This window comes from Anarrhichthys ocellatus, unplaced genomic scaffold, assembly GCF_004355925.1.
Source record: "Anarrhichthys ocellatus isolate YVR2014 unplaced genomic scaffold, GSC_Weel_1.0 scaffold27, whole genome shotgun sequence".
NCBI classification, from domain to species: domain Eukaryota; kingdom Metazoa; phylum Chordata; class Actinopteri; order Perciformes; family Anarhichadidae; genus Anarrhichthys; species Anarrhichthys ocellatus.
The window spans coordinates 1227520-1251664 of record NW_022280057.1 but is presented as its reverse complement, the minus strand read 5'-3'; the positions used below and the strand labels follow the sequence as shown (position 1 = coordinate 1251664).

The following is a 24145-nucleotide window of genomic DNA, read 5'->3' as shown; positions in this document are numbered from 1 at the left end:
TCTGACATCAAATCAACCTCAGGCCAATATCTAGGAATTGGCCCCATTCTAAAGATGTGGTTGATACATTTTGACCACCATTTCATAGAGCCTTCACTACAAATGTGAAAGTAGTACCAGCGGTGGACATTTCTCTCTTCCCTTTATTTTATTCGTATTCTTTTGGCATAATAACTAAAGAAAAACAAGACCACCATATGGCTGTGCATTAAAAATGGATGTAAGTGAGGACACCCGAGTCCAATGACGAGGTGGAGGAAGTTGAAATAGTGAGCGCAGCATATGTGGGGGGAGAAAATATGTGCCCCTCTCTGTCGCAGGGTGTCTATGCTAAAAAAAAACAAAAAACAGCTGGGTCATAAAGGAAAGCCATACACGAGACCATGTTTCAGGCAGATGTGGCCGAAAATCAGTGTCATGTCAAGAGCTCAGGGTGTCAATAAGCAAATACAGCTCGCATGGAGAGGTAGATATTTGACGTTCATATCTCTGAGGGAAAGCAACTGCAGTGGAATACACAAAAAGAGTGAGACAGTGATGTGGTGTCAGTCTGCTGGCATAATATATAAGAGGGGGTGTACAGAGGGAGCCAGCAGGGAAGACAGTGATAGCAATGGTGTGGTTCTGTAAGCATCACTGATGTGTTGTTGGTGTGGAACTGCATCTGTTTATCGGTGTGTGGGGCCAGTCTGTAGTAAATAATTCAGGTATGACTGCATAAAAGAGCGGTCGATACAACAGGTCTCGTCGATAGCAGGTAAGAGAGGATGTGCTTCCTCACGGGCCCTGATCGAGCGAGTGAAGCGTGAAAAGGAAAGGAGACGGAGCGGACCAGCGGAGGCTGGCTGTCTTCCACCACGTCGGAGGCAGTCTCGCTGCTGAATCTTTTCAAAGGAAAGATAATAATGATGAATCTGTTCTTTATCCTTCTTTTTCCACTCTCTGTCTAAAGTAGGAGGGTGAAAGTATTGATCAGAGAAGACAGACCAATTTGAATGCCGCTGAGCTATTTCATAATTATTCTCCCCTTTAAAGATCACACGTCTAACAAATGGCATTAGCGGCACACATAACGGTGTGATACGTGGGCTGAGAGAAACCCATTAGGTCAATTCCATAGCAACAATGTGGCATTTCTACCCCTATGCGCTGCGCCAACTGGGCCAATTCAATGGGCACCCACTGCCACCGAGTGCTTGCCTTCGGTACTACAACACTGGCTGGAGAACTGCAGTGGTTCCCGCATCTGTCTGAGTAGAGGCAGACCATGACCATGCATGTGCAGCTACCGTGTCTATCGCATTGAGAATGATACACTCTGAGCAAGCCAAACAAAACTAAGATCCAAGGCCATCAGCGCTGTTGTGAAACATCCCAGAAGACCTACCCTTTGCTATTCTTTGCCCTTTACACGGCTACAAACTTTGGCAGGGCATGATGGAGAGGAAAACAAAAGGAGCGACCATCTAAATTTGCAAAAAGATGCGACCAGTTTGGCCGTTTAAGACCGTCACAGCCAGCATGCATGACGAAGAGGTAGCGCCAACTCAGTCAGACTTAACCCTCATTATCTGGCGCAGCTAACCGATGCTTTACAAAACAAACTTAAGGCAAGTCGTTGCAGCCTGAGCCTTTATATCGAGCACATGGATGATTCTTTCATTCAGTCACTAAAGGAGGAGGGCCCAATCAACCATCAGTGTGCCGGTAAACTGCTAAAAAAGTTATACTGCTTGAAGGCGGACATTTTAAAACTGTGGCCCATCTCTCCTGAGCACCCTTAGAAAAGGAACTGCAAGCACAGACAATAACCCAGCAAGTGATCTGGCCTTGATCATGTCACCAATCATTACAACAGAGAGCTGTCTGGGGAATCTGGGGGAACCTGGCTGTTGATGAGGCGATTATGTGGCTTTCCTCTTGTGCGTCCAACTATGACAGCGCTATGACAACACGGTGGCTGATAGGCAGAGACTACACCTTGTTAGTCCGTGTTGTGCTGAGCGGACTAGTTGGCTGAGCAGTAAGATGCTCCCACAGGGTCTGGTGGGCTTACTGCTAGAGCAAGGGGGGATTATAAACAGGCAATCAATGCGACTCTCTCCTAACCCGACAGCTACAACAACTTTGGTTTCCTCTCATGTCGACTATAGGTCCCAGTCAACACCAACAGCTGCCTCTCTTTGTCCTTCTTGTCCTCGACCCTTGCATTAGTGTCAGCTGTGAAACAGAGGTTTAACAGATCGGTAGGGGTCCATGCGTATACGCTGTTGTGGACACTGCCCACATTGGAATGCAAGTGGCAGGGCTTTGCCAGTGCGAAGTGTGACTCAGGAACGATCAAGAATGCACAAGAGGACAAGAGCCTGGCAAGGTTACGAACAGAGGTGCATTATCGCATCACCCGTTGCAAGCATTCCCCGCGATAACATCTCGAAAAAACAGCAGACAACTCCATCAACCAGAGCAAATAACTTACTAAATATACACAGATGTAGAGACGATATCAAAAAAGCCAAAGGAGCAAATAAAGAAATCAGGAGTGACGGGAGAAGCAGGCAACCATAAAACATGGGGGTACACAGAATTTCACAGCTGTGTGAACAGTTAAAGCAGATGCGATGGGATGTGATGGTGGCTGCATACAGAGAGGCGGGCTGTAAAAATATGCCATAAAGTTTATGGAGCCTAATGCGGCCCTGCAGGAGCCTCCTGCCGAGCTGAGCATGCCGACAGTGCCGTTGAGTATGTGACAGAGCTGTGGGGGAGAGATGTACAACTGAGAGCATAGCCAGTATTCACAAGCTCCATCACTGGTGTGGGGATGTGCGTACAGTACATAAAATTCACAGATATGCAATCAACAGAACTAAGAATCCTATTTTTTCCTCCCTCCTCCTCGCTAAAAGTACTCCATCATACTCCATCTCTCCTGTGCAATATCTAAATCCAAGACGTAATATCCAAGTCTATTGGAAAGGCATCGAGGGAAAGAAAGTACTACTTACCACACGCACGGACATACAGGCATGTGCACACACCAACACAAATACACAGACTATAAAGGACTGCCATAGCCACTGTTCAATCCAATATCAGCATACTGTGACCACTTCAGCCTTTCATGTTCCCTTCAAAATAACGAGATCCAGCTCTCCCCTTCTGATTGAAGAGGAATGATTGTTTCTGCCTCTGAAAAGACATATGCCGTATCGAGAGAAGACGTGCGAGGGGAGAAGGAGGGAAGGATAAAAGGTAGCGAAGGAGGAAAGAATGAAAAGAAAATGGAAAAAAAGAAGACAAATGGTGATGGAAAAGAAACCTCTTTTTGTGATCCTCACTGGGAGCTGGAGTTGACTCAATCCTTCCCACACAGCCCACCCTCTGTCACAGCTAAACCTGTGCTGCTTCCACAGCCCGCAAAGGTCAATCCAACCACGAACGCCTGAAGACGAGCCACTCAGCAGAAAGTAGCAACATAATTGATAAATCGTATGTAGACCTTAAAGTTCAACATTGTGACAAATGTGACACAAGCTGTGACACCGTCGCCAGACAAATGCATTGGGTGTACTAGTATATCCATCATGCATCAAAGTGACCGTCGTCACATTTCATGTATGTAGAAAAGAATCTTGGGGGGGGGGGGGGGTCACAGAAACAGGGGCTCCAGCACAATGCAGCTTATTGCAATTGTGAGGCGCTATTATTCAAATGTTGTCGCTTTCTAAAATCCAATAAGACCTCTGAGAATATTTAGAGAGAGGTGTAATAATCCTATATGATACTGTGTCACACTGGCTGAGCTCTGGGCAACTGTAGTACGACTGCTGGCCCTCACAATATGAAGTGACAATGCACGAGGGGGTAAAGAACTCATGACCCTCGAGGGTCAACTTATCCTCCGTCACAGCTCGGTCGTGCGTTCAAAACAAACACAAACTGTCGTTAGCATATCCACACACTCCACAGGCCAACGACAGGTACAGTTTTCCAAAACAAGGGGGGGAAATGGGGCAAAGCTCACACACATACATAGATTAAAGCAAATGAATTAGCATTGCAACATTGCCACAACTGTGGGTGATATTAGGAATAATAACCAGAATGTGTAACCCCTGTAAGTGTGTGTGTCTGTCATCCCTTGATGGAGAGTTCTTAGTTGTTCGTTGTCACACCACCTCTTTTGAAGCCGGCATAGAAACAAGTACACCGAGGTGTACACTCCACTAGATATTTGGAAAATGCAAACTAAGACTTAACTCAACTTCAATCGTCACACACTTGTATTTAAGTGCAACCAAAAGCTTGTGTTTCCAAAACTCTCTATAATATTCTATAATATTTTTATTGTGTATATTGTGCATTTGCATTTTCATATTTAATATTTTTTACTCTGTTATTTTTATTGCTTTACCATAAATGCTGCTGTAGTGGAAAAAACGTCCCCTTGCAGGATTAATAAAGTAACTATCTATCTATAAAATGTTATGGTACCACTAGTGGCACTGCAGAGAGCAATGCTTTGATATGCAGGTGCCCACATTATTGATATTAAATATTCTAGCATGGAGAACATGTAGGTGTTATCATACACATGACCGTGCTCTCAAACAGCCGAGTGAAGGAAGAAACCTGGAAACAGAATCCCCCTGTGATTATCACTAAAGAAAGAAAAGAAGCATTTGAGGAAGATAAAACGGCAAATATTTGATATCTATTAAAAACGCCTGACTACAGATGTGCAGATACACTATTCAAATAAATCAAATAAATAAATCTTTCCTCATCTCACTCCGAGACAACTTTCTATGTCCATCAGATGAACTCTAAAATATTCTTTCAGCTAATCTAAGAAACATCTTATTCAAACAGTCCCCTTGAGAGCATGTTTCCTTGATCTTAATTTAAGATAGAATCTATGGTGAACACTGGCGCGGGCACACGCTATTGATAAATTTTTCATTGCCGTTCTTTTAAAGCACCAAGGACATGTGCCACATCAAATCTGCTCAACCCTCAGCACCCAGTTTAATAGCTCGCTTGAAACAAAAGTCTTTTGAGGCATGTGGTTATAAAAGGTAAAGACGAGACTGAAGGAGGGAGGGTGCCTTGATTCCCTTTCTGGCTCACCATATTTCTTTTTCAAAGGTCCTTCATAAGCACTGCTGGCACTTGATTGGAGTTAAAGAGGAACCAGATGTCTGCGTGTCCTCGTATCCATGTAACTCTCTCTTTCCGTCTCCCTCGTTTCTCATCTGGATGCTTTGCAGCCCTCCGGCCTTCTCTAGAACTACCCGTTTACTTCTTACTCCATGTTCTGTAAATCACGAGCAGTTACAAACACAGGCGAACGAGAGCACACGGCCATTCATTTTATTTACAATATTCATTCAAATGTAGAATGTGAGGATTTATCTTTGCTTCTCCGTTTCATATTATTATAACTTACAAAAGAAGCAATGTGCACACATTTGGACTTTTTTTTTTTTTTTTTTTTTGGTCAAAGCAATTAATTTATCAACAAAAAAAAAAATGAATGAATCGATATGTATAAAAGAATTGGTAGCTGTGGAACTACTTGAATATACACGCACTAGAGCCAGGGGGAAACAACAAGTAAGTGTGGTACAACAACCTCACATTCGTTGCAGGTAAATCTAATTCTTCATCTCAACTTGATAATGAGGAAAACATTTTAAGGTTCAAGGTTTGTCCAATGCTTTGCTTGTAGAACACATAAAAGCATCTTTTAAATTTGAAATGTTGTGGAATATACAGCCACGCCGAGCACTGTCGCTTTGATCAAATGAATGAAAATGGATGTAGCCTTGCAGTGGTTCTAAGCAACGCTCAATGACAAACAAGTGCTAGATTTTAGGCGCTATCTCGCAAATGATGATGTCCTCATGATTACCGCCACATTTCACATCTGAAATCTGTCTGCTCATAAACCGTTTTCAATTGGGAGACATATTACCATTATACAACCATACACGCACTAAAAAGGTTGATGTTAAAAACATGTCCTTAGCCACTTAGGAAACTGCCACTTTATAATTCTGCTTCTTCTTCTTCTATAAAAGCCCAATCAGCTGGAGCTGTGGTTCTCAACCTGGGGGATCAATTCTGGGGGTTGCCAGATGGTTGTGGAGAATTTCATTTTTATGACGTACAAAGAAATTAAATAACATATTTTAGACTGGGGAGTGTTTGTTTTACATTACATCGCCCGTAACGGTGATATAATTTGCCTCCGAATGAATTATATTAAGTGCGTTTGTGAGAGTCATGTGGGTTTCTGACAATGCTTAGGTGCCAGCTGTTAAAACTAAATAAAACAAAGCTTTATTAATTTGCATTTATCCATCAGAGCGTTCACAATATGGCACCACCTGATTATTCTGGGGCATCGCGACTCGAAAAGGTTAAAGCTAAAAGTAAAAACCAGCACAGTCTCATTGGATTGTTTTTTCTCAGGTCCGGGGCTCTTTGGTCAAATCCACATACTGACAGCTTTACACAGGGATACACATGTTTACACAAGCACACTAACAATCACCGCCTGACGTCTCAGAGCTGACCAGCATGCTGCCATGGAAATAAGCAGTCATATGTCCCGTCATACAGGTATTGATCACCTTGCTGTGGTCTGGAGATTGCTGCTTTTCAACACACGGTGCGCACGCACACACACACACACACACACACACACACAAACACCTTTTTTTTCCTTCACTCATGTGAGCTCTCACTCTCATAGTCTCAGCAGCATTCCATCTGAACTGCGGCGCCTGCCAATGGCGGCGCAGAGAGACGGAAGTGTACTTCCCCAGTAACACCGCAGGAGTCATTGATGGATTGTTACAACGCGGCCCTTGACTTGTGACGTAAATCAGGCCAATCTTTACAAAGACTGACGCTATAAAGCCGTCGTAGTAATCAATAAGCGCCTGATGCAGAAAGAAGAGGTGTTGGGTCCGTCTGGGCTGTTCCAGTTCACCTGCAGACATGCTCTTTCCCAGGTGTGTGTGTGTGTGTGTGTGTGTGTGTGTGTGTGTGTGTGTGTGTGTGTGTGTGTGTGTGTTGCTCATATATTTCCCTCAATCTTGCTTAAAGAGGTGGAGAGAGCACATGAGATTTACACGCTGGTCAAACTGGATTAGAGGCAATTCACACAGTCCTCTATTCCCACCTGATTCTCGATTGGGAGAGGAGGGAAGTGCCAGAGAGATTTCATGCCTGAGACAGAGGAGTTACAGTTGCGTGTTCCCGATAGACAATCCTAACCAACACTCTCCTCCCAGCACATCTGAGAGCACTCAATCCCGCTGACAGCGTGAAAATGGCAATCTGCCAGCAAAGCAGGGAGCTAACTGTAGCCCAAAATCGGCTAAACGCTCTCCCTCTTTTTCCCACTTTTAGGGTGGGTGGTGGTGGTGGTGGTGGGGGAGTTAAGAATGACAGCAGCTTTCAGTATGTACGCCATATCTGTTGGCTCCTGCTGCATGATTGACACACAGGTTACAAAGGTCATATCAAATGCTTCAGCACGGTCTTGAATGAAACTTCCCGAGGGCTTTTAAAGGTATTTATTATCATTATCCCTGCTGGACATTTAACCATCATGGTCACTGCTGTCGGTCATGTATTGTCCCGATGTCCTTTTTGTATGTTTCTTTTTACTACGCCTGCCTCAGAAATAACCCCCTCAGGGATAAATGAAGATTTATTTTTAATTTGACACGGTTTGCAGAACTTCTAAAAGTAGGCATCCTCCGCGTCTCGGATGATCAGTCATGATACAAGCCGTCATATTCCATTTACTGAACACAATGTGGCTACTGCTCCTGATCGAGAGCCACTCCATTCACGTCCATACAGGCTAAGCTGGAAAAAAACACTCTTTCCACAGAAGTTACCAAGCACAAAAGAACAGTTTGACGAAGAAGAAGAAAATGCAATCAATACTAAATGCCTCTGCAAAAAGCCTCAAAAAGCGAGGTTAGTCTGAGAGCATGGGCAGCGCAGAGGCCATGTCACAGTGTGCTGCTTGGCCTTGCCTGTGTTCCTGTTAAGCTCTACAGTCCTCTTAATCCTTTACGAAACTCTCAAAAGGCAATGAAACACCATTTAGAGTGGCAATTCAACACTTGCTAAACCAATAACAGCGCGTTTCTTCTTTTTTTCTGAAAGCATCTTAAAAGAGAAAGTCATTCTTTAGAAAAGGCAACAGGGTGCCACTTTATGGGATCTTGAGAGAGAAAATAGGCAATTGGCATATTAGCGTGTGGAGAAATTAAAAACTAAATGTAACCCAATGCATTGACAGCTGTTATATTTTAAGATTACGTGGGTCTATTGTTTACGAGAAGGAGGTGAAGTGAAACAAACCTCAACAACAAAACAAGAACATGCATTTGTAAGAAAAGGGTTTTGTGTCTACTCCCATAATATTAACGTTGTTTGTTATTTCTGTTCAAGGCAGAAAAGATGTGACTGATATCTTTTCCGCGGTTCACTAGGTTCAGTGCGTGTGTGAGAACGTTCATTTAAATGTGGGCTCAAAGCCTTATTAAGTGATATATATTCTCAATACGAGTTATGTCTCAGACGGAATGAACACAGCTAAAGACATTTAGATGCAAAATGCTCTGATAAACAGATTAGACTGCAGATTATGAGTATTTGTGTAAAAGCTATCCCTCTTTGTTGGTAGCACAATATCCAAATGCTAATAGGTGTTACACTGCAGTCTATTCCATAACAGAAATAGCAAAAACCAACAAAAGACCTCCCACTTCCCTTTCAGACTGTATAATTTCAAAATCCATCATTTGAATGTGCCATTTACATGCAGGAATTGTGTTTGCAATTTAAAGCTTTTCCAAATTACAGCCCATTAGCAAAATCAGGGCTGAAAATAGGAGTCCAAGACACGGAAATGACCTCACGAGCACAGTTTGGAACATGCTCCTCGACATCTTTCCAAAAGAATATAAATGTGCGTGTGTGTGTGTGTGTGTGTGTGTGCGTGTGTGTGTGTGTTCAGGGGGTGAATGAAGACAGATACACAGAAGGAACAAGATTCAGAAGCCAAATAAGTAATGGGCTACTTACCGGAACTTTGCTCCCAGTTATCTGCATGCAGCGATCAGCGGAGAAGGTTAATGTGCAAAAAGACACAAACAGCACAATCATTAGTAGGCCAGAGAATCCTCTCCATTACACGTTGAGGCATTAGCGTAACTTGTGTGACATCACAAACACACTTTACAAGAAAAGTATATATAAGCCAACAAGAGAAAACCTATATAGTGATGGGCACATACTGAAGATAATGTCTGTGTTTTGCAGCAGCAATTTTTAAAACATTTTAAAAAGACAGATGCATGAAAATGGGGAAAATTACAACAAGAATGTGTAAGACATGTAGATGACAAATGTATTATCAATGCACGGCAACAACAACTGTGGAGGTAATGAATCGGCATGTTTAGACATGGTCATTTCAACACAAGGGATGGATTAATTGATTAACAGGGTCAAATGGAACCGACAGACTGTTATAGATTCAGACTCATCCCAAAACAGCAACAGTGGCGAGTGTGCACAAAGAGGCTGCAGAGGGGTTGGGCTGATATATATCAGCTGCCATTAACGTTGGGCTTCAGGTGTCAACTTCGTGTGGCAGCGCTACCGTGAGCCCATGCAGTCAGCCCGATTCTTGGAGTTTAACCTTGTTATCTGTCAATAGTGCCGGGGAGCAGGAGTGTTTGTTATTACTGCAACTGTGGGCCTGTTGTTTCACAGAAGGAGTGTGTCTATCAGCTGAGTAAATGTATTCTATACTGTGGCTGACAATTCTTTCACTGCCACATGTTTCCGAGGAAAATCTACTTTGTTTGCAGGAAGGTACAGGCAACAAACTGGGTTCCTCGTTTGTTACCTCTTTCTTGTTTCTCTCCTTGTTTCATTCCCTCCCTCTCCCCCCCCCCCCATCTCATCTAATCTCCATTTCTATTTCTTTTATTGTCACTCTCAAACTCTCCACGTCTGTGGCCATTTTATGCTTGATTTCCCCTCTCCATCCCTCCACCAAGAGTTTATGACAGCCATAAAGTCGGTTTTACTCGTGCCACCAACCTGATCACGCACATACTACTTTCTAATATGTCTCTCCACATTTTCCTTTGCTCTCCAGTGAATGCAGCAGCCTGTCACTGTCTAACACTGGGAAGTATTTTTACCTGAATACTGCAGGCTAAACACCTTTGAAATGAGTCACATTGACGTAGCTCACAGCTTCCACAGATGTTGATGCCAACCACATTGGATACATATTTCTGAGTTTTGTTTCAGAGCAGCTTGACCAAAAACAAAAAAAAAAAAAAAAAAAAAAAACAGACACTATCTTGAGTGTGCACTGACAACAGTCAGGGAGGAGCTTGAGGGGGAGAAGCGCAGTTTCATTAACAGCAAGTTTGTATTTACAATACAACACCGTATTCTCACTAAAACAAGGGCAAGAAGTATTCCTTTTCATACTAAGTGCTGCTGAGGTATTACTAATCATATCTGATATCTAAAATAAATTAAATAAAGACAGTTACTGCGCACAAGTGTATGCAATTTCTTCTCAACAATCATGTAGCTGTTACCACCCTTTTTCTTGATGGGTGTAAAACTATAAACTAATTTCTTTAACACTTATGGTGAAGGGCCCCCGTTAAAGCGCCCCGTTAAAAGAAGAGGGTGGCATCAATATTTGACTAGAACTGTAATAGTGACACTGGACAATCCCCCTCACAAGTCCCTGCCATCACACCCTTCCTACATCTGAGACACAGCACGTTTGACATGAAACAAGAACATAATCATTGACAGTAAGTAAAGTACATTTCAGAGGAATAAGCAATTGAATTAGTGTAGAAATGAATTGTGGCAGTTCGAATGATGTTGGCACACATTTACAGCGAGGAGAAAGAACCAGAAATGAGTTGAGAGAGAAAGGCGACTGTTCATGCAAAGCTAACGGTCAAGGATGTCCACAGACACGCTCCTACAAAAGCAGAGCTGGATTCCATTGAAACGCAGTTCAAATTCAAATGAACAGGGTTAATGCACAATTCTCTTTCATTGGAAAGACATATTTCACAAAACAAAGTAACAATGAGCCATGTTTCCTTTTACCAATGATTCGAAGCTAGCTTAATAGATGTAGCCTTTTTGTATCAACATGCATAAAAGATGAGTATACATACAAGAAGGTTGTACATCGAGAAGGCAACCTCGAGCACCAAATGCTATTCAACGAGGTTAAATGTTTCTTTTTTTTGTTGCAGAAAAAAATACAGTTGCTTTATATTGGGCATAAAAGCCCTTTGCTCAATTGAGCACGTCTAAAGAGACACATGAGGAAAAGGCCACACATTACTTGGAGATTTCAGATTCAAGCTTTCGAAGCCTTTTAAGTCTGCGTGCTCTGCATCGGCTGTCCAAATCTAAGAACACAAATTTGAGTATTATATGGGTGTGAGGGTGGCGTTTGACATTCATGAATTTTTAGCTTGTATCTCTGTGACTACAATGAAATATAAAACCAGATACTCCTGTAAGAGTAGTATCAAAAATCACTATCTTGTGAAATGTTCGACTGGGACCTTATAACGTCATCTAGAAAGAAAGAAACAAAACAGGAAATTGAGACAAACGCGTGAAGCCCTTCCCAGTCCCCAAAACGGCGCTCTTACAATGCAGCACACATCATTAACAGTGGAGCCACCACATCAAAACAAGATGCATGTCCAAAATGCACCACGTCTACAGGCATCACCCTTTATGCAACATGTTCGTATTTAGCCCACCCTGCATGCTCCAAAAGCAACATATAGCCCCAGATAATACAGAAGAGAAATACATTGTAGTGGTGGCGTGGAGATTCTTTCATACATATAGGCTGCACACCATGCAGAGGTGTAGTTTGGGTGCAAGACTGGACAAAAGCAAAACGATAGCGAAACCTGCCTTAGATGCATCTAAACAAATGTTGTACTTCTGATGTATCTGCTGAAAAACTGTAATGTAGTGCGAGATGATTCTGGGTTTCTGTTAAGAAGTTCTAGGAACCTAAAGCACACCATTTAAGAAACTACAGAGCACAGGATCAGTGTGAGGCCGTTTTTAGAACATTCTTACAAGCTGCATGCTGGGATGCTCCGGCTTGATTGTTACTCAGATGTCTCTCTAGGATATCAATTGAGTCTAAGACAGGAGTTACTTTTCAATATACACTAACTTATATGATGCAATTGAAGATATTTTATTTAAAACAAATTGAAATATCTGCTAATAAATTTTCACAGCAACTAAACATGGTTGAGTACGGCCCTGGGCTATTTTAAACTATTTAGGGTAGGTTGGTACATTTTTTTACTTAAATGCAGAATAAGCAGGATTTTTTTTTTTTTTTTAAATGGGCTGCTCCAATGTGCGTTGTAGTTACGCAAATAAGTGTGAATACTGTCTTTCACTACCAGGGAGATTTGGTGGCAGCGTCAAATCTATTCATCATAATCATGCACAGAAGTGCCCTAAATTATTAAACTCAGCTAAGTTGTCCTCTTGGTCACTTGTGTATTATCAGTAAATGCCTATTTACCTGTGCTTTAAAGTGTTCTAGTGTAACTGCGTGCACTTGCATGAATCTGTGTTTGTACAGATACGATTCCTGACACTCGACCATCCCCCTTCCTTCACTCCTATTAAATGTGATAGCGGGGTGCTGACAGACATTACATTTTGTCCTCCGTCCTTTGCTACACGGATTACGCTATTCATTTGAATAAAATATCAGCGCTCACAAAGCATAATGGGCCCTGTGAGGAATTCAATCATCTCGGATAATCGTCATTATCAATAATGCCAGTTAATTACCATAACAATGAAGACCGGTAATAAATGAGGATGTCAAGAGAGAGCTACCAGGTTGGGGAAGCGATGGGGACAGAAATCACTTCTTTCCTTCTGTGCATGAAGGGAATTATAGCCAGCCTCGTGAATTTCATCTCACAATGTTGGCTACAAAATTTAAAAGAGGAAAAATGGATTGCATGAAGAAATCTCTACTTTTCACTGCTGTTTTTGGATTAGAGGGATAATCAAGTTCTAGATTACTCTTCAACAATGGGCAACTTAAATCTAACCCTACATGCCATAATGTAGCATACAGTATTCATACACATCATAGGGTCATGTTGAACATAAAATACTTGCTTTTCTTCATTTTTGTAACTGATTTGTTTCCTTTTTCGCTTTAACACTGCTGTTGAACCAAGAGGTTGTCTGAACTTTATTTTTATACTCGATAAGCAAATGATGCGGCAGGGCGCCACCACCACCACCACCAAACCCCCATGCAAGTACACAACTGAGGCAATCAACAATCTGCATGCAAGCGCCTGACTGGACAAGCACTGATCATCTACTAGGCATAGAGTGAGTGAGTGACGGCAACACATTTCTGATAATCTGCAACAGCAAATTGCTGCACAGTCAAAATTCAAAATCAAAGATGTGGAACTCAAGCGCCTAAGAGAGGAGAGAGAGAGAGAGAGCGAGGTGAGAGTGTGCAAGATGACAAGGCAAGCCATGAAGCAGAGGGTGAGGTTAAACTCATTCCGGTGAGGGTGTCACGATACTTCAGCTCATCCACTACAATTATACAGCACACGCTCTTCAGTCTGAAGAGGCAGAGGTTAACTCTCACTTACAGATTTGGCAGTAGTTGAGATGTACTGGACCACCATCTCGCGTTTGGTGCTTAAATCCTTTCCACGCAGCGGGGCTTTGCGTTCCTCATTCAGGTTCATGTCCTCCTAGAGACACACAAGACAATGAGAAGAAGTGTTATCATAATATTAGTAGCAATCATAGATGCTACTCCAATGTAGTGCAACACATTGATGGTGAATGTTGAGGAAGTGTACAAAATGATAAACTGGAAAGGAAAAATTCAGATTGTTTTCTCAAACCACTGGGCTGACTGAGAAAATTAGACAGAGAATGGTGTGCAAACGAGCAGAAGTTTGACACTTAAACCGAAAAGAACAGAGCAAAAATAACAGCATTTCAAAACATTGAGCCATATTATTTACAGTACAATAGTTTCACGAGCAAGAAGAAACACCTTGAACCTACCATCAATGATACTTTTAGGTCCACTACAGCCCTTTTACATCAGATCCTGCTCTTCTACAGGTAAATGCATTCCTTTTCCATCTGTATGTGTCAAAATCCCGAGGTTCAGCAACGGGAACTGTTGTCAGTAATAATTAGTCCTTGAAGCGAAAGTAGTACGGCTACAGCGACAGAAACTGTTCGACCCAACTCCGAACAACAGAGCAAAAAATCAAACAGCGCTGCTTCTATTGAGGCCATGCAATCACATCTGATAGGCTAGATAAGGCAGTATCTGTTTGTTATTGGGAGTATTATCTTTGTGCTACTTTAATTCTGCATCACAAAAGAGGTCTTTCATGTGAGAGACATCAGGGGACGGAGCGAAGGCCGGACAGAGCACTAAAAGCTAGGGAATGACATGATGATTAGAATGGAGGGGGATGTTTATCAGAAGTACTCTCTCACAAAGAGACGGATAGAATGAACAGAGAGAAAGAAACATTCTCCTCAGGGTTTCAGGAGAGTGAGCCTTAAGTTGTGGAGCCATGCTGCCCTCTGCTGGGCAGCGAGTCCTTTTTGTTTGGTTGATCTGATTTGGCAGTTGTTGTCCTCCATCCGATTGAATGTAAAATTCACCTGATGAATTAAGCGTTTTAATGCAGCGGTTTTGGATTTCTGACTCAAACTATTTTTGCTTCATTTGCTGGTGAAGCATGGACAGGAATCCCATCCAGGGGCACCGTGACCTAAATTCCTCCTACTACATGTTCTCTAGTAAATACCCTCTGAGCGGGGGAAAAATAAAAACACCGTAAGTTCCTTTTCGTACGACACAGAGGGGTATAAATGTGGCTGAAAGTTTTGCAATTGGCAGTTGTTGTTTTTTTTTTCCACTGAAGGAAACCAGCAGGTTTTTTAATTAATCTTTGAACCCTGCTAATCTTTCTGCTTAATTGGCATTCAATAAACGAGGCATAATGTGGCGGGGCGAGTACGCTGTAGAAGGGGAAGGAGGAGCGGGCCAGCGGGACGCTTGTCAGGGGGCACAGTGGAGGAATGAGCCCTCCATGTTTCGTCTCCAAAATGATTAATGCTCTTTTATTAATTATACCCTCACGGGCTACATAAAGAATCCCAGAGTATCTTTGACTATGCTGCTGGTATAGAACGGAAATGATAGGATTTGAGCTTGTATTAATGACGGTGGAGTTACCAAGAAATGTCTCATTTTGCAACACTTGGCAAAAGAAGCATCACGGACTCCATGAATAGGTCTGTGCCGATTGGATTGTATCTTGGCAAATTATGGAATTATCCAATTGTTTTTTTCCTACGGTAGAATAAAGGTGATTTTAACAAACATAGCATATTATCAAAACTGAGATTTATTGACAAAAAAAATCTCTAGAATCTGAGTTTTTGTAATTTATTAATGATGATAATTCCAATGCCAATGTTATGAATGACGCTCGAAGCGTCTAACTATTTGATACAGCCCTAGTTATGGTCAGATAGAAGTTTGATACCAAAGATAAGTTAATAATGTCTGAAGGAACATGATACTGTGAAGTTGTCGCACAAAGCACAGACACACAGACTTTTAAAGGGAGGAGTTATTTCTTGACTGACCACGATTGGACAATATGAAAATAGGAATGATCGCCTGACACCCAATCGTGAACACTGTCCATGCCAGCGGACTGCCATACCGTATAATGTATACACGGTGCAGTCCATAATTATAAGACAGTGATACATTGTTTTCAGTTCTCTTGACTCTGTACTCCAGCATATTGGATTTGGAATCAAACAATGGCCGAGGTTAATGAGCTGACCTGCAGCTTAACGGTGACATGTCCATATTGGTTAAGTAAACTCATAATTGGACTTGTAGCGCCTTGTTGAATATATACCCCCCCCCTGAGATTTAAGACGATCAACACATTGATCATAAATACACCCAAAGCAACCTTGTTCTTGACTGGCCATGTGAGCCAATCCAAATGAGCAGGTGTTTCACTTACTAAAGACCTGCCTCCAAAATACACAATAAGTGAAGATGGCTGCGTGACAGGCCCGGCAACGCATCAGTAGGAAGACACCAAATCACAGAAAAGAGCATTTAATGACTAGCAGCAAATATGTCTGAGCCTGAAATGGATCTGAGGAGTCAAGTCTCTGTGGAAAAGTGGAGGACGTATAAAAATGTTTTGCTTCCACTGTGACGAAGCGATTATTTTGTCCACTACCCTCAAGTCTGATCCATCTGTGTGCAAGGGCACACACAGTAACTCTCCTGTGGGCTGGTTTTTAATGTCCTGGTGCAGAGTGTAACTGCTGAGGGATCACATAGGAGCTTATTACTAGGGGGTGTACATCCTGACAATGGTGCATAGAGGCACATAAAACTAGCCACAGCAGCACTGCAACAGGACATTCCTCTTCCACTGGTCCTCTGTCTCCGCGAGCACCTCACCACCATACACTACTCTTGACATAAGCAGACACTCTCTGAAGAATGGTAACAGAGACAAATAGGCACTGGAATCAATTCAATCCTAAGTAAGGATGTTAAGCTCTTGGGGGGGTTTCATGCTGACAGACAGGTAAAAGCATCATTTGGGTAATAATGCCATGATTGTTAATGGTCACATCAGCACAGATGTCTTAAATTGCCAATATGTGGCAACTAATGACACAAAGTCACGTCATCAGGGAGATTTTTTTAGTCTGGATGGAGAGGACAAGTTCACGTATCTGAGATCCTCAGATCCCACTTCTGCTTTCCGTCAATGGTTCTTTTGTAGACAATACAGAGTTGAACCGATGATGAAAGGGGTTTGCATGAGAAACCAAAGTTTAGTTAAAAGGTCTTACAGCTTGCTGAATGCTGATTCAATTTATTCACATTTTTTTTTGTGTGCTACTGTGTTCCTAGTTTGAACCTCTTGGATTGGAGTCTGCTTCTGAAACACAGCTGCCCTCTCAGTGAGGTACAAACACCGGACATTTCCTCAGCGGGTTCACTGCTGTGCATTTAGATGAAGGGCTCTGACTTCCATCTGTACACATCTTGGGCAGACTAACAACAGGACACAAAGTAAAGACAGACACTGCACCCTTCTAAAAGGCTGGAAATGTTTTGAATATACTTCTGCTAGAAAGAGTTCATTTGGTTTTCCTCCCAGCTGAGTGTTTCTTCCTACATTTCCGCAGATCCCTTTGATGACCTTACAGTAATAGGGTATGTGCTGTTTAGGCTTTGAGATACAAAGCGCAATGTGTAAACCACTTTCCGGAGAAAAATCTTTTCACTTCCTCCTAGTCATTAATGCACAGCAGGTGGTCTCACTAATATGGCATGGGTCATCCCTTCGTTTGAAGCAAGCTACACATCTGAGGCTGCGGCATGTCGCTCCATAAAAACAGTCAATAACAGAATGGGTGTAAAGACAACGAAGAGCTAAAATGTGTCTGTATCACATGAAAAGAGACAGAGAGATGACAAAGACAGATAGATGGTGAAGAGAAGCGATACTCTCATCAAAAGAAAATACCCAACACTTTCATTCCAGTGTTTGCTGCATCAAAGCAGAAAAGTTTACAGTAAAGTCTACAGAGCAAATAGTGGTGGCTACAAACGTACATAAGTAAATAACCCTTTTCTTTTTCATTACCAATTGTACTCCAACCTGAAGTGTCAAGGCCTGTCAAATGTCATACCAGCAACATGGCTTCTGTGTCATCTGTCACTGAGCAAATTGAAGCCTGGGTTTAATGTCACGCCGCTGTGAGCACAAACATAGTAATTGAGAGGTGAACTGAGTGGCAGGGATGAGCATCCAGGCAAGAAAACACTGAGCAGTAGCCTGATGAAAACCAGGAGCCCTGGTCGCATCTCTCTGGCCCTGGCAATAAAGACCATTGTATGAGGGAAAAAAAGGAAAGTCAGGCACCGTACCGCGCACACGTACACACTCAAGAGGCATTACCCACAATAGTACACACAACCTATGCAATGAAGCCAGAGTAATTCAGCTCCCCACTTCAAAGAGATGGGCTGAAAGCTTTTTGTTAGATTTCAATCCTTCAGTACATAAAGTCAAAAATGCATTTCAATGGAGAAAATCACAAGTGTGACAGAGCTTTGACCCCACAGATGTGTGCCAAGTGAATTTCAAAGTTTCGTGTTCTTCTGACGGTGGCCTCGGGAATACGTAGGTGGAGCCCTGCATCACAAAAGCTTAACATCTGAACACCGTACTGTGCACTGTACTACCTCAAGTCTATTTTGGATGTTGTAGCATCGTATATCCTTTGAGATTGCAACTTGGAATCACATTTTTATGAATATATTTCACACATTTGACCCTAAAGTCAGGGTTTCATGTCACCATGGGAGTTAAGTGCGCTGCTTTCTGGATACGCAGCTATGACAGTTGTGTGTGCCATCGCTCAGGTATTGATTTGCGGGGGCTTTAACCTGCACATTATTTGCATCATTTCACAAACCTCTGCAGTTACATCAGTGGTTCTCAATCGTACATTGGGATATTAAGCACCGATGGTTTTCTAACCTGTCATAGTTAAAGGGGAAAGAAAATGACACTTTTCGACATTATCTCTATAAATCTACAGATGAAGTTCATCCCTGTGTCTGATCACAGCACTGTACGTTTGTGTGACTAAAATCACAAATCCCAAGAGCTTAGTTGTTTACATGTTTACATGCAAACTATTACTGGGTGCTAGATTATTTATGTATGCAGATGTTAAGATCTTATCATGGTTTCAGATCTAATGCTGTGACACATTTTGGACAACTTGAACTTCATTTAGTTACGAGAACTGTAACCATGATATCTTGATTGGAGAATTCTATCAGTAAAAATGATTTAGTATAGTGAAAAGATGCTTTGAAACGCATTCATTATCATGGTTCCTGACAAAACTTTGTTCACAAAACAACAATGTTATCAGCATTAGATCTGTGGGTAATATAGGGATATAATACATGACAGCGTGTTTCTCTACTTCTGTGCCTCTTTGCGCCGATTTATTCATCAATTTAACATTAAACGATAGAGTGCGCAGTATTCATTATTGTGTGGAAGCTGTAATAAAACTGATGTGAAATGTTACAAATGGAAACAGTGCAAGAGAAATACAAAACTCACCATCATCTTCTCGAAGAGGTCAATGATCTCCTTTTCCGAGAGGTTCAACGAGCGGTCGTCAAAAAGGGGCTGTGGAACTGGCAGCTCAATTTGGGTAATGAGGGAATCTGTTGGGTGCTGTATAAGCGGCTTCTCCTTCTCCTTCTTCATCCCCGTTTTCCTGAAACTGGTAAGGCGATCACGCTGAAAGAAAAGAGAATGTTTCAAATATGAAAAAGATGGCACTGCTAACAATCCAGTTTAGACTAGGCCAAGTATAAGGCTCGCTGGTTTATGGTTATTGCTGATTTTCACTGGAAAAACTGCCTGTAACCCAAATTTCATGTTCCCCAACATCAGAGTTGTTCCGTTTCCTGCTCCCTACAATTTACAGTAAACAGGATCCTCTAACGGCGAGGAGAGCTCTAAAAATAGGGAATAAAATGCAAAAGAGCTGCAGATTTCTGTTGACATCCCAACAGCAATCAATGAATCAAATGCTCTGACAAAGAAAAAGGGAGCATCTGTGACTGTCGTGGGACTGTAATAAGCCCAAATGTAATGATTCGACGGGCTACCTGCCTGCCTGCTGCGTATTCTGTCCGTACATGCCACAAGTTGTTTACTTTCATAAGGACATGTTCACTTCATAATAATAATTGTGGGGGAGTGGCTTTGGAGAGAGGCCTGAAGGGACGGGCTGTCGATGTTGAAGACTTGGCGACTTTCTTGCTAGATTTAGCAACTTTTGCAGCTAGTGCTGCTAGCTACTTTAATTGGAAAAGAGTTGGCAACGCTGGGCTGGGTTTTTCAGTTGGATTATTTTAAGAATCGAACTATTGCTATTACCAACCCTAGCTTTAAAGTGGTGCTTCTCAAAGTCGGGCAAAATCATTTGCTCAAAATCATTAAATTGTGCCGTGTCATTAAAAAGTGCATTTCTACAGATGGGGACCATTTGTACCAATAACACAAGCATATTGTGTCCATTCCTCCCACCCATGCTAGCTTGACTTGATTGTGACACAGCAACAAGTTGTTGTTTTTTTAAGTTGAAGCACTAATTGAAAGTCAGCTTTAGACTGGTAAGTTTAGAAATCCGGTTTTATTATGCCGGTATTCCTACTGTCCATTACCAACATTGCAAAATTATTAGAATAAAGAAAAATAGCAACAACAAATCTTGCCACTATTACATCCTTCCCACTAATGGGGTGTTTCAGATGTTAGGCCATTTTGTTGCCTAATTTAAAAGGTTCACTCTTTCGTGTCTTCTTCGTTACTATTTGGCCAGAGGGTGGCGATAGAGGGACGATCCCTGTGGCAAGTCACCATCGAGAGTTTTGGTTATTTTGTGGTCTGCAATTTGCCCATCTAATGGCACGTCAACATCGCTGACCAACAAATGAACCTTGTGTGAGGATAAAAACAAAACTACTGAATGTTTATGCAGTGAATATTTCAAATACATTTTTTGAAATACAGATACAATTTATTCCATACTAGTGGTATTTGACATAGTATACAGCATGACATTCATTAAGACTTTACTTACCGTCATACCTGTAGGATTACCTGGTTAGTGCTCAGTGTTGCACACAATAACTTATGCTCACTGTCATGACACCAGTGAGGTTCCGTTGAGTTTAGATAAAATATTCATCAGTTAAGAGATTATTCTACTGAATGCAGTATAGTAACGTTTAGTGTGAAAGCAGAAAAAGTACATGAAATACATGCAACCAGTCAATGTTAGTTGTATTTAGTCAAATGGAATGGGAAGAACATGCTGGATGAATGGACACATGTAAATGAAATGGAAAGACAAATGATGTCAAGACTCTGTTTGCTGAAATATTACTGGATGGATCAAACATGCTGTGTGCCAACACAAAAACAGCATGAGCTTTCTAAGTTTCAAAGTTAGGCTATTTGTTAACTATGGGTATTAAAAAGGCCCCGGGCAGAGACGTCTAATCGGAAGTGCAACTGATAATTGCACACTAAATGATCTATGAGCTGCTTATAAAAGTCTAGATGCTATGGGCTGAATTTAGTTCATTATGAAAAATGTAAGACACTTGTGGTGTCAAATAATAACGCCATAAAAATCTTTTATTTACACCGCATTATGGAGGACAAGCAAAACACTAAGTGAGGCAGGTTTAAGTGTAGCCTTTTTATTGGAACCTTACATGTAACTTATCCTCCGTTTTTCATGTTGTGTTTGGTTATAATGTTAATTTAACTACTGGCACATTTGAAACCCATCCACATATTTCAGTAATACGTCCCATGCAGCCGTGACATAACACGAGATGATGCAAAACAAATCTAGTCACACCAAAATTAAACCGATCACCTTACCATATCATCAGCCAATGTTTTTATGTGTATGTTCTGTTGGAGGGAGGGCACAGTGTGAAAAACAAGATCCAACAGAAAATGACACAACCCTGCAAACTGCACAGTATGTATCCCATCGAGGTGCTCACACATGTACAGTGTCCTCTGGTTACCGTCTCATTGTCCTCTCACAGTCCAAATCGAGTTTCCAATGAACACACTTATGGCGCTAAATATCTTAGATCCACAGCTAGTTTTGTCGTTTTCCATTGAGGGTATATGAGCATACGCAGGACACTAAACATGTGGAGGATGCGACAATACTTGATGATCCAAAATAAAAGACTTTAAATGTATGTAAACGTAAATGTGTGTCCAAGAGTGAACATCCCAAGCACACACACACACACACTTAAAAGACACATACCAAAAGAATATATAAAAGGAGACTTTTTAGGGACCTAAAATCCCACAGCCGCGGACATAATGAGCACACTCGCTCACAGCACTCTTTGAAAATGTAAAAGTTAGTGCTGCTGACTTTTCGGTTTGGTGTATCCCTAAAATAATACATTTTCGCAAGGCAATATGTCACAGCCTGGCAGAGTCAACCACCAAAGACTTATTTTATCTATGTGTGTTCTAAAGAGCATCTCCTGTAGTGACAGTGGCCCAACTGCTATTATAAACTCCAGACAAAGAAATTCCCAACTTTTCAACTGTCTGTGCTTTGTTTGAAAATCAAATCTTTCAAAAAAAAAAAAATTTAAAAAAAAAATCGCCTCAAAATTAACACTACAACTTCTCTTTCGCTACAGATGTTTATCTTCATCTCAGACACAATAAGACGGGCTACTGCCAAAGGGACAGCCGTTGGAAAACACACCTCAAATGGGAAGCAGAAGCAACACTGCCATATGCTGTGGCGCTAGGCTGTGAAGCACTAATGAGCAGAGAGATGTGGGGTGGTGATGGCCATAAAGCCTGCCTCCAGCCGAAGATTTCTCCACTATTGTAATCAGGAAACCACTGATGCTGGGGCAAGCAAACAGATTGGCTCTAACCTGCACCTCTCTCTGCATGTGCATCTTCATCAGCTGTCGCTGTGGGCATCGCTGAGCGGGCACTCAAACTGCCATATCTATCACCAGCTTCGTCTGCAACCGCTGATCAACAGTTGGGAGATAAAGCTATGAGCCACGGAAAAAAACACAAAGCTTCAGTTTCTATGCACAGGCATCATGTGTTGTCCAAGCTGTTATTTCAAGTCAGGACAACAAATATGTCATATTCATGCGGCATTATGCCATAAAAAAAAAAAAAAAAAAAAAAAAAAAGGGGGGGGTGGTTCTGCCTAAGACGTCCAGGTATTTGTGTCACTGTCATTCGTTGCCTTTGGAACAGCTGCTCAACTTCTCACAGTATCAGTGGAACTGAGGATTTGACCTGGGCAACAACTTTTTTCCCACTTCCAACTCAGAGAGTATGTATCATTAAGCCCAGCATTCTCTTGAAGTCTAAAACTGCGTGAAACAATAGCTAATTTTCAAATGGAGTACTTAAACATTTTCTAATCAATTTAACAACAATCAAACCACTGTTTGGTTAATTGCCTTGACTTGAGGGCCTTTCCTTGCCCATTATCTTGGCAACATCGCAACAATGCAATTTAACATCTAACAATTAAGCTTGCATGTCCTCTGGGCTTCTCCCGCTTATTAAAGTAAACTTTTTCATCATAATAAATGTTTATTACCAAACACATATTCCTCTAAATAACCTAATCAAATTAGCTCTGGGTCCCTCCTTAATCAAATATTATTATGACTCCATGCAGATCTTTAAAAATGAAAACACAGAGCAATATCCCAGAACTTAAGAGTCAATTTGGGGACACAGAAGCATACCAGTATGCACATTTCACACAATACCTTTTTAAATTAATATTATAAACTATAATTAATGTTAATATTACGTTAACTCATTTAGATAATAGCCTTTCATTTATCTTAGCTTCATTAGGTGTCACAAACAAGACGGACACAGGACAAACTTTGTTTCTAATTGGCCACCATTGCGCAGCTTTTAAATAGCAACGCCTGTTATTCCCAACCAATTTAACTAGACCATCTGTATGATGTCATTTTAACTCACTCACTGGAACTATCACTATAAAATCAGTAGCCACGATGCCTCAGTAAAACGAGTTTAGAAGGAAATTAGGTTTTACTTTAATTAGTTCTAATAATACCAGAGGATTACTGGGAGTTGGCAGTGAGGACTATAATGCAATGGGCTTGTTAACAGTTCTTGGCAACTTCATAAAACTATCTTGTGTCCCTGTTTAATCAACTGCTTGGTTCAGCTACAGGCAACGGGGGGGGGGGGGGGGGGGGCGTGGCTACAGATTTTATAGACTGCCAGTTAACAAAGCACCCAAACCCCGTGAGAGCCCGGTGGCC

At 41.7% G+C, this 24145-nt stretch overlaps 1 protein-coding gene across 1 annotated transcript in view; it reads right to left on the bottom strand.

Annotated features, from left to right (window-relative positions):
• The window catches only part of diaph2 (diaphanous-related formin 2), a 375865-nt gene that overhangs the window by 340371 nt on the left and 11349 nt on the right, over positions 1–24145 (bottom strand). Inside the window, exons 3-5 of the mRNA XM_031862465.1 lie at positions 21705–21737; positions 19359–19541; positions 13773–13877 (exon numbers count right to left, since the gene is read on the bottom strand). Coding sequence (XP_031718325.1) covers positions 13773–13877; positions 19359–19541; positions 21705–21737 — 321 coding nt within the window. The remainder of the gene's footprint in view (positions 1–13772; positions 13878–19358; positions 19542–21704; positions 21738–24145) is intronic.